Source organism: Buteo buteo, chromosome 7 (genome assembly GCF_964188355.1).
Source record: "Buteo buteo chromosome 7, bButBut1.hap1.1, whole genome shotgun sequence".
NCBI lineage: Eukaryota > Metazoa > Chordata > Aves > Accipitriformes > Accipitridae > Buteo > Buteo buteo.
Window position 1 is genome coordinate 12563404 of NC_134177.1, and position 11726 is coordinate 12575129.

Consider the following 11726-nt stretch of genomic DNA (forward strand, 5'->3'; position numbering starts at 1 on the left):
GATAAATTCCGGGGGTTACGGAAGGAGGGAGCCAAGCACCCCTACAGCGGACCCGGCTGCTCGGGGCCACGGCGGCTTCTCCGCAGCCCTGCACGCTGTACGCGGCCGGTCTCATCCTGCCCGTGCTGGCGGTGCAGGAGTACCGGCCCGCAGGGCTTCCGCGGCTGCTTGGTCTTTCAGTGGGGAAAACACAGCACCCCTTACCCACCCCAGGGTGGCGGGAGCTGAACGATCACAGACTCAAGCCTGCTTTGTACAACGCCTTTGTGAAGCAGCTGTTACTAACCTCCAAAACCACAGCCAGCGCAAGGTGAAAAAATCATGATTCAATCACGGTGACTTGATGAAAGCGTCCAAACAAGAGTCCAAGGGCATGTATGATCTCCTGGCAAGTGTCTTTATGTGGAGGGATTCACTGTTCCCCAAAACTTGCATTCCCAGGCTCACGCACAAACTCGACGGCACCATTGCATGGTCTCCGCAGCTCCCTTAGCGACTGACAGCCACAGGTAGCCACTAAGCAATTGGAGAAGTCACCCTCTATTTCCTATCAGAGGAAAATGAGAGGAAGCCACTTCAAAACAGAGAAACAGGAGTGCTCTGCCTCCAGGATTGTAGCCGAAAGAGTGATTCTACAGGATGCATCGTAATTTATTACTTCCCCGCTTTCCACAAGCTGCATGGGCAGAATGCGTTCTGCTCTGTGAGGGTAGGATTCAGGATCCACCTCACCCAACTTCATCACTCCAAAAGCCATTCATGCCATCAAAATTGTTCAGCTGTACTTGCTCCTCGGTCAGCACAGAGAGGACAAGCATCACCACAGAGCAACTCATCTTCCGATGGGCACCTGAGATGCACTCTGCCGGCACCCAGTCTCTCAGGAACCAACCCGGTCCTCTAGCTTTTGGGGAGATAAGAGACTTCAGCACTCCTTTTCTGATCTACAGCAGCCTTTTCTACTGCTCCTTTCCGAGGCTGAAGTCCTAACAAATTGGGGCTCCAAACATCCGCCTCATATCCCAAAACAATTACAGAGTGGCAAAGATTGAGAAAGCACTGCAGTATCTGCTGAAGAGGGCAATGAGCAATGATCACTCACAGCATCCGTGGGTGCCAAACTGCACCAAACCGATAAGAAGTTATGGCAGGGAGGAGTTTCAGCAGTCATGGGGTGTGCAGGCTGCTGGCCTGACCTAATGTCCTAAATACCTTGTCTTCCTATCAATTAATACCATCTTGTGTGACACAGCTGGGATTCACAGCCCATTTGTTATGGGAGTCACAGGAACAAATCTGGATAAGCAGAATACGAGGTCAGCTTTATGGGCTAATTTACAAAGAATCCTCAGAAAATGCTCATCTGAGAAGCACAGACAAGCCATCCAGGCTAGTGCATCTTGTAGAGTGGAGGAAAAAGACAAACAGTGGAAATGGCAGGGGTCAACCCACAGGAGAGGAAATATTAAATACATAGATTTATTATGTTGCATTTCTTATAAATATTTCATTCATTTCAGAAAATTAACAAAAATAAAGCAACAGAACCCTTTCAAGATGAAAGCTGAGTTTGCCTTAGAAACAATGGCTATTGGCAATACACTTTTAGGACAAAACCAACACTATATAAAAACAAAGGGCGATTTAAATAAAGGACATTATAAAGTTGTGCTTAAAGCTGTATCGATATCCACAAGGAAGAAGGAAAGTTGTAGTGTGTAGAACAGGTGTAGGACATGCTTTGTAGAGCTGTTATTTTGTAGGTACTACAGGAAGAACATGATGCTTTTGTGCACATTAACAAAAAATACCCTAAAGCGTTCTCCCCCACCTCTGTCCTTCAGTGCAATGTTTACCATCTTCAATAATAGAAGCAGCCAAACGCAGCTACCACACAAAACAGGCTGTCCTGGGGAAAACAGAGAAAGGCTCCGTGTTAGTAAAGGCAAGCTCTTTGCTAGCCTAACTGAAAAAGGCTAACCTAGGAGGACATTTAGACCAGAGCATAACCTTATATTGCAATATATTATAATTTTCTGTCTGTTAGTTAGTTTCTTATTCACCTCACTTGTGGTGTAACCCAGGTCAGTGTGTCTGAATGCCAGATAATGCCTCAGTTTACTCCATCCACACACCCGCAAGTGTCTAGGTGTCAGTTTAAAATAAAATAAAAATAAAATAATAATGAAATAAACCCTTGACTTTTGCTCAGCCCTGGATTCCAGCCATACTGTATGGCAGCAGCTCAGCAAAGCATATAAGAAAAGACTTTCTCTCTTGTGTTTCCTCTCCCCACCTGTAAAATGGTGTGACTATAACAACTTTTGTACAGTATTGTATGACCTACCCAGGAAATAAGTTTTACTATGTTGGGTATTATATATAAGTTTTGTGAATGAGGACATAAAAATCATACTGTTTCAATAGTCTTGGTTCCTTCCTTCTAGTGGTTGTTTTTTTTCTGCTCCACATTTAAGGTCACTCTGCCTCATACAAAAGCAAGTAGCTTTACACTTTCCCATGGTAAAACAGCCAATACTTACATTCATGAACACATCATGAGCATAGCTGTCAGTGTCGGCATCCCAGAAACATCGCGCAGCCATACTAGACAGAGGAGACAGAGCAGAGCCGTTACAGAGTTCACGTGTAAGGACCTAAGTGATTGCAGATACTTTCCTTGAAAAGCAAACTGAGTTTCCTTTAAAGATAAAGGAAATGGGGAGCATTCTCCTGAATCCTAAGCCTAGATCCCCACTGCTAAATTCCACATGCTGTAACCCCCTCTATATGTTAATCAAGCTCCATCTTCAAACTCATCAGCTACCAACCCTGCTACCTCCACTGTGCAGCAGGGCTTGAAACCTCATTGCTATGGTGCTTAAGAACATTTGACTTCTGGCTTATGCATATTGGTAGCTAAATTAGCTTATTTGTTCTCGTCCTTCACCTCCTGCACCCTCATGGTATGTACTCCCAATTTATTTATAGGGAGCTATCATATTCCTTGGCAGACGTCGTGTTACTAGACCACGAGCTAAGCTCTTCTAGTCCTTTCATATCTATACTCTCTGTTCCCTGACCATCCTGCTGGCATTTTTCTACACCTGCTTCAGGCCAAGCCTTACCCTGAAGACAAGCAACCAGACCCTAATAGGATATTACGGATGAGACCTTGCTACTGCCTTGTCTAATGTCATTGACATTTCCCTTTCTCTGCTGTAAATGCCCAGCTCCCTGCCTGCCCCAGACAGTCTCAGCTGACGGGATCCCTGTTTGTGGCACAGTGTATTGTTCCTAGTCTCCACATGTATGACTTATTGTCCTAAGACTGGTGAATTTCATCCTTTTTTCCCCATTACCTTAGCCCTCAGGGTCATTCTGCTTTTTTTTCAGTCCATTATTCCACTCTGCCTCTGGAATACCTTGGTTACCCAGTATTCATTAAGGATGTTAGCAATCATGCTTCAGTCTTGCCTCCTGTCTATTGCGAACCAGAGAATTTCCCCAATTGCTCTGTCAGTCTGTGTTGCTGGGCTTAACATTTCAAATCACAACACCTCAATGAACCGCTCACCCTGGTACGGTGCTTCTGGAACAGTCGGCCTGCAGGCAGGCATTCCCGACAAATGCCTGAGCAGCAGGTACAGATATTCCTGCCTGACCTCCAGAACATTGAGGCAGCAGATCTGATTATAGCTCTGCTGTACTTATCTTTTGCTGGAGTACCAGGCACAATAATAAAGATAAGCCCTGCAGATAAAGCACATAAACCTCATGGGCTGTTCTCTTTTGTCTTCTCCCCTCTCACTAGTAATGGAAAGCTACAGCCCACTACTGCAGCCAAGAGGAATTCTTTTGTCTGATTGCAGGCATCTGGAGCTAGATTGCAAGTGCTCAGCACCCACAGTCTAAGCTTGATTCCCATGACAGTACTGCATGAGGATTACAGAAATTTAAACTTCTGAAAAATGTCTACCTGCGGAGATTAAATACAAATGACGTACTTATGGAAACCTGGCTTTAGACAGAAGGCAGTTACCATGGCTTGTGCTCCAGCAGGACCTTGAGGATGGACTTGGAGTGTGCTCTAGTTCATCATGAATACAACATAAAATGCCTTTCTGCAACACTGCTCACAAATGCTTTTCAGCATTTCAGCTTGTTAAGACACACCATACAGCCAATTATCACTGGGTAATTCAATCAGCCACAGTCCAAGCCCTCACTTGCCACTTAAAGAGACAAGAAAGTGCTTTATACTTTATCATCTGCAGAGAGATCTTTGTACCTAGGAAAGTTGGAAGCAGCTTCCAAAGAAAAAAAACTCTCATAACTCAAAAATGATAGAAATATAATTATAAGATGCAAAACTTACTTCACTCCTTCTCCTCTTTGCTCTCCAATCACAACCTGCACCACCATTTTGTACCTGTCAAATCCTTCCTCTGGAGGGAAAGAAGAAAGTAATAGTGAGCACAACAACTTGTTTAAAATATAAGCCCAAAACAGGACACAAAAAGCTAAAGATTTCTGGTTAGAAAGCAGTGTCCTGTACAAATCCATGCAACTAGCAAAGTGGACAGGCTGCCTTGTGGCTTCATTTTCCTAGGTACAGAGCACCACAGTCCTACTGGAGTTAAAGGGTGAACAGGGTATTTTGCATCCATCGAAAGATGAATCTAAGGCAGAAGACACCCCTGAACAGCCACACTGTATGTCAGCATTCTACTTTAACAACTTTCAAGAACTGAACACATGGAAAGAATGTAAATAAGGCTGCTGGTGGACAAAATCCAATCTGAAAAGAAATTGGCTTTTTTTAAAACTGTACAATACCTGATGCAAAGGTATTGTAGAGATTCTTCTGCCACGTAGGTGTTTCCTTTGCTTCTGAGCTGGGATAAAAGGCCACATAAAAGCACATGCGGGTCTACATTATATGTCTGCAAAGATACGCAGTTGTTTTACAATAGTAAAGAAATACCTTTGGGGCACAGGCCAGATCCAATCAGGCCATGGCAATGTTCCAGAAGCCAAACCAGAACAAGCATGTTTAAAATAAAATATAGATCCTAGTGCCTGTCTTCCAAAAGCAGTGTCCCGGGAAGACTCTGGCACACTGTTTCCACTGGAGAACTGAACACAGCATGCTGGGTCTGGTAGCATGCAGCATGTCAATGCTTATCAGAGATGCCAGCTGATACAATGGCCACACCGGGCCAGTCTCGCTTCAGGCTACTGCAAGTGTGTTTACAGATTACTGAAGCCAAGCCCTGTGCATATTAGCTTGGCATCAACACGTGCTGGGACTACAGCTGCTGCTGGTTTTAAAGCAGATGCATAACTCTGGGAGAAGCATAAATCCACGGCTCCTGCTGAGCGCGACGGTATGTCTGTGTCACTGTGTCTGGCCAGCCCAGCAGATGGAGCACCAACCTGCCCTCAGGAAGAAAGGGGGAGGGGGGGGGGGGGGGAAGAGTGACCTTGCCAACTCACATCTATATACTTGTTCCAGCACCGAACAAACACAGGAAACACCTGCTGGAGCCTGAAGTTTAGCTCTTGAACTCAAAAATATTGAAGGGCATCCTGCGCAGCACCACCACGACCTTTTTCCAGTACTGTAAGGCTGTAGTCACACCCCTCCTTGGCTGACTGCGCTCCTAACTCTCTCCCCCTTCGCTGCTCTCACTGGGTCTTATTCTGATCTCCCTGCTATTCCACTCTGACCCAACTCTGATCTAACTTGCAGCAGAAAAAAAGCAGGAATGGTTCTGTTTATTGAAGTAAGAAGTAATGAAGCATCACTTCTTCCTTCTAATGCAGCTTCTTTTCCCCTGCAGCCCCTCCAAGGCTGACATCCCACACCAGCCAGTCTATACAGAACCAAATCTTGTCTGCTTGAATTAGGTTTCTAGTTCCGCAGGCGAGGAACATACGTATATAGGCCAGAATGTTTCATAACGGTAGGCTTGAGTCAGTCGACGGGGAAGAAATAGATTTCAAGAATAAAGGAGGAAAGAGAGATTTTCTCAAAGGGAGAAGACACAGTAAGAAAAGAAATGACTTCCCCAGAAAACCTCCTTACCTTTTAGTCTGTCTTTTATCATCTCTGATAATGACTTTGTAAGCTGAGGCATTTCTTCTGGGATGTACTGTACATTGGCCAGCTTCTCCTTCAGTATTGCATGGATGCATTCTTTTACTGTGGATGATTTAAATCTATCAGGGCAAAAAAAACAGCAACAGAAGGCCCAGAAAGTTCACACAACGTAGACCACGTATGTGTAGAAATGTACATAACCTTACCTGGGAAAATTTAGCTTTCACATATTAAAGAAAAATGACAGATGAAAAATCATGGGGAAAAAAAGCCCAGCTAAGATGGAGATACTTAACCAGCTCTGCCAAAAGCTAAACACCCATAAACACAGGTGCAAAACCAGCCCCATCGGAGGTTGCCCCTCCAGCAGCGTCCCACCCGTGCTCCCCTCCTCACTCACATCCCCCTTTAGCTGGTGTCAAAGTTGGTCTGGCAGCCCAGTGCCCCTCCCCAGTCCCCAAACCCCGGGTGCTCCCCCATTCCCAACACCCCCACCCAGCCCCCATAGCCCTATGCCAGCCCCCCATGCCCAGGGACCCCCTCCCCGACAGCCCCACCGCAGCTCCCACATCCCCAGTGCCCCCCTAGCCCCAAAAGCCCCTGGGCACCCCCCCCCTCTCCCTCCCCGAAGCCGCCCCCCCCCCCACCCAGGACCCCAGCCCCGGGCTCACCGGCGCTGCAGGCCAGGCCGCAGACTGTACGTGTTCCCGGCCCCATCGTCCGGGCCCAGCTCGCCCATGGCCGCAGGCCCCCGCAGACCGCCACGGCGTTGGTTACCCCGGCAACCCGCGCCACTTCCGCCTCCCTCACGCGTCACGGGGCGCCACCGTACGTCACGACGCCGCGCCCCGCCCCGCCCCCCGTCGCGAGCGGAGGGAGGCGGGGGGGAGGCGGGCCTGGCACGCGGCCGCGAGGGCAGCGCGGCGGCAGCGGGGTGGGCTGCGTGTGTTTGACATTTGTGACGTTTTTTTTACAATTAAAAGAGTTTATACCGCAAAAAAATTGGTAAATGAATGGTAACCGACTGCAATAATACCTGCAGTCGTAGGTGAAGGGCTGGGCGTGCAGCAGGAGGTCCCATGGGGGCAGAGAGCGGCTCCTCAGCCGGGAGGATGCCCTGGCACCTCACACTGCTGGGTGCTTCCCCGTGCCCTTCTCCCACCCAAAACGGGCTGGCAGCCCGCTCCCTCGCCCCTGCCCGCTCCCTCGCCCAGGGCTGGGTGGGCTGGAGCGGCCGTGGACGTGGTGCCCCGCGCCCTTTGGCTTCCAGCCGGGGCAGGGGGGTCCCCGAGCCCACAGATGTCTTTGCAAGCCCGTGGCCTCAGTCGAAGGGGGGCCACGTTGGTGTCCCGGCCTCCCCCCCTGGCACCGTCTGCGGCCGCAGGAGCCTCGCTGGGAGTGCCTGGCTGCTGCGGGGGCAGCGGGTGCAGGTGGAGGAGAGCGCATCCCCAAACCGTTGCCGTTACGAAGCCTCTTCCCCCCATTCCTGCCCCTGTTGTTGCTGCCAGACCCGGTGCTCCCTTCCTGCCTCTGGGCCACGCATCCCAGCCGTCGGCACGGAGATCCCAGCCTCGCTCCTTTCTTCCAGAAACTTCTTAAATCTTCCAGAAAGGCCTAAAAGTGCCGCTCCCTGATATCCTCCCCACGTCACACCCTTGTCCTCTTTTCACTGTCCGCAGCCGCCGTCTGTCCCAAGGAAGTCTGGCCAACGACAGCTTGAGTATGACACAGCCCCCTCCGGAGAAGCTGACATCCTGCTTCCTCCGCTGTTTATCTTGATGCAGCAATCTCCGCGATCACGCTTCTTACGTGCAGCGGATGACACCGCTGAGAACGGTCCTCCGAATGGAAACAGCGTGAAGGCACAGCTGGTGCGGAGCGTGCTGGTGCTGGGGACGAGGGGCTGGAGGGGGCCATCATGTGCGGCAGGGCCGGGGGGCACCAGGGATTGGGGGTCTGTGGGCAGGGTGCTGCCTGGAGGTGCAGGAGGGTGCAGGAGGGTGTGAGGCTGCACCAGGAGGCACCTCTGCCGGGGTTTTGCTCGGGATGCACAGACTCATCCCGGCTGGCACCAGGTCCTGCCCCAACCCGCTCTGAGCGCGGGTGGCTTCCTGAGACCCTGAGTAGGAGCAGCAGCTCCTGATTTCCACGGGTTTTAGCAGCACCGCTTGCTAGAGATGATCCATCAGAGCCCTTGGTACCGCCAGGCTGGGCATTAGCTCTGCCTGCTGGCAGGAGCAGCACCCTGCTGCCATGCCAGAGGTGGCGGTGGCCCCATGCCATACCCATGTGGCACCTTTGCATCACAGTTACCATTGCCCTGCCCAGGCCCTGCAGATTTCCACTTGCTAAAGGAACAGTTTTGTACCTCTGCTCCATCCCTCCGCTTACTTGCTGCTTACTCACCAACCCCCCTCCAGAGCCTCTGCCTTTCCCCGCAGGGTCAGGCGTTGCTCATGCAAATCGTTTGCAGGGGCCTTCCTAATTTCTGAGAAGTATCTGAAAGACCTCGATGCTCTCTGTGTTTATTTGCAAACACTATTAACCATTTCCTCTTCTTGCCCCAGCCACATCGTCTCCTGTCTGGGTCAGACCCACAGATGTGAATTCAGTTAAACCAGCGGGGGAGGGATCTTTGGGAACATGTGCGTTTCTCTTCCTCACCATCTTTTTGTGGTAATTTGTGTTCCCCATCTCATTTCGGAAGTTTGCTTTCCTGGACTTTGAGGACATTCAGCTCTGGGCTTCAGTCAGCTCCATCTGAAGTGTTTGGTCATTGCTTTCTTCTTCATCTTCCAAATTTTCAGTGCTCCTTAAATACCCCAGATGCTTTTAAGCCATTTTGGGACTGAACCTCGATCCTTTGAGGCGATTGCTCAGGGTGATAGCTGTGTGCCTCGATGGTGGTGGCTGCAGGAGACTGGGGCCTCGTATGGGTCACAGCTGTGTAGCTGGGACCCTTGCTGACACATTGGGCCAGCTTCTTCTTGGGAAAGAAAAGGACATTTATGCTTCAATGAAGTGGTGTGGCGTGCTTGCTGAAGTTCCTGTCTCTTAGTTATGAAGAACAAACTGTTTTCTCACTTTCTCCTTCCTTTTTAGCCCTTTTGCTCTTTCGGTGGCCAAATAGAAGAGGACTGCCCCATGCAATTCACCACATTTCAGATCAGAGAAAGAGAATTTATTTTAAGTATCAAAGGATCTTTTTCAGGCCCCCCTCAGCTAACCCCAAGATGTGCCATCCACCCCATTGGGCTGGAGGGGATTTACCAGCATGAGTGGGCAGCCACAGCACGGCTGGAGCCAGGCTGTTTTCCTTGGCGATGGAGAAGCTGGCGTAAGAGCCAGCAGGAGCTGTGTTGGTCTTGCAGGGTGCAGGCAGGATGCAAAGCTTGCCCAAAGCCTGGGGACTGCTGCGGGGCCGAGTCCGGGCTCCTCCGCGATGCCGGCACACAGGGCACGTGCTGGGCTGGGGCACGCCACCGCTGCTCACCTCACTGTCCCCCTCAGCAGCTTCCTAGCAGCGAGATTGATCTTTTCTTTTATTCTTTTCATCCTTTTAAATTTTTTTTTCAGCAAAAAGAGGAAAAAACCCCTGTTCTCTCTCTTGCAACAGAGCAAGCTTTCCATCAGCGTGCTGCTGGAGAGCTCCCGGCTTGCCCTCCTCTGCAGTTTCTGCTGCGTGCTCTGCGGCTCTGCGAGCTCCCCGGTGCTTCCTGGCTGCACACAGCCTCATCCTGCACCCCAAGCAGCCTGGAAAGGCTCCGGTGTCAGTGCCGGTCCCCAGCCTGCTGGAGAGCAGGGGGGGAGCGCTGGGGCACAGGTTTCCGAAGGAACCTGGACATCTGTAAACGTTGCTGTACGGTCTGCATCTAGCCACCACTGGTTTCTAGTGGACGTGGCAGCCTCCCCGCCCCGGATACCAGCTTGTGCCCCATTTCGAGCGTGCATTGGAAAGTTTGAGCAATTCGTGCTGTGATTTTAATCAGAGCCCTCTGTTGCTATGCGGGGTGGGGAGGGTGAGCCAGTTTTTCCTGCTGATCCCTAGTTTGGTGAGTAGCGATCTCGGTGGTGATACCTGTCACATCTTCCGCCTCTAGAAACCAAAACATGTTGCAAGCGCCAAACAAGCCTCCCCACACACGGCCCAGATGGCTGGTGTCACCTTTTGGGGACACAAAGCCTATAGGTGGAAAAGCCTTGCTGTCAGCTTCCATATTTTCTGGAATTTAGTTTAGTTTAATTTAGTTAGTTTTTTTTTTAACGAGAATGCAGGAAATTGTGAAGAAAGAGGCGATGTCCACCTTGGAGCCCACCAGCACCGTTGCACATGGTGGAGACCCCTCCTCTTGCCACCCTGCCAGGTGGTGGCCTCTGGCCAGGAGGCATGGGAAGGTGACAAGGAGGGGACAACCCCCCCAGGCTTGCTGTGTGGCCCAAGCAGGGCAAGAAGCTCACGAGAAAGGAGTGATGCTGCAGTGCCAGGAGGAGACTGGAAATGAGGACCCAGGACAGGCTGGATTGAGCCACCAACCCAGGGTGAGCCCTGCCTGCCCTGGCTCAGAACCCCCTCGTTGGCCATCCCGAATTAGGGGTGGCTTCCCCAGCCCGCTCGCCTGCCAGGGCCGTGTTTGAAAGCGAGAGGGGAGCAAGCTCCAGTCCTGCTGCTGGTTTCTGAAAGCCCAGAAAATAATGAAAGCATCATGAGAAACACATCCTTCACCCCGATTATTAATTTTGCCCTGACACTTTCCAAAACTGCGGGGCACTGAAGCTGTGTTCGAGAGAAGCGGAGGAGCCAGCCACAGCGTGCTTTCACCTTCGGTTATTTCCTATGCGAGTATTAGTCAGTGAGGCGAGCGGGGAACATCACCGGTGGAGAAATTAAAGAAGTCTGCTGCAAAGGTCACCCCAATAACAGCACCCCGGCCCTGGGCACCTGCCCCTGCTCTCTGCAAATCTGTCTGTGGAGAAACACACCTAAGGAGGTAAAACTTCTCCTCCTTCTCCTTCTCCTTCTCCTTCTCTGCCTTCGCCGCCTTCTTCGCCTTCTTCCTCCTCTCCCATCCCTTCCCGGCAGGAGCAGCCTGCCAATGGTGCCCCACGGCTGCTCAGACCCTGCCTGGCTGCCCAGTGCCACATGTCCCCCAACACCCCACCGCCATGGGCACCTGCTGGCAGCACCCATGGGTGCCTGGGAACCCAAGACAGCCCTTTGCCTTATGGGCCAGGCTTGCGGTGGAGGACATGTCCCCAGTGGTCCCTGCCTGTTCCATCCCTGGGAGCTTTCCCCAAAACGGGTGCGGGCTCAGAGGTGCCCGTCCCCGCTGCTCGGCAGCCGGGTGCCTGCGTGGGAGCGCACCGGGAGCGCGCGGGGAGGGGAAGGGGCCAGGGCTGGCTCAGCTGATCCTTGCGTCTGCGGGGAGGAAGCTGGGGGCGGGAGGCAGCCCGGGTTTCCCTCTGGGGCAGAGATGGGCACGTTTCATTTCCACCCCAGCCCCTGTCGCGCACACCAGAGAACAAGCTGCCACTGTGGGGAAGGAAGAAAGGAGAGAGCCGGGGGTGGCACGGCACGGCACGGCACAGCAAGGCACACCTGCCAGGGCAGGGGACCGACTGG

General features: G+C 51.6%; 1 protein-coding gene across 1 annotated transcript; it reads right to left on the reverse strand.

The window, feature by feature from the left end:
• Positions 1–1478: 1478 nt before the first annotated feature.
• Positions 1479–6912, reverse strand: DYNLT2B (dynein light chain Tctex-type 2B). Its single transcript, XM_075033233.1, has 5 exons — positions 6778–6912; positions 6092–6225; positions 4379–4448; positions 2544–2607; positions 1479–1909 (listed from the first exon to the last, which is right to left on the reverse strand). The coding sequence occupies exons 1-5, from the start codon at positions 6843–6845 to the stop codon at positions 1862–1864; spliced, it is 384 nt and encodes a 127-aa protein (XP_074889334.1). The 5' UTR covers positions 6846–6912; the 3' UTR covers positions 1479–1861.
• Between the last annotated feature and the right edge of the window lie 4814 nt (positions 6913–11726).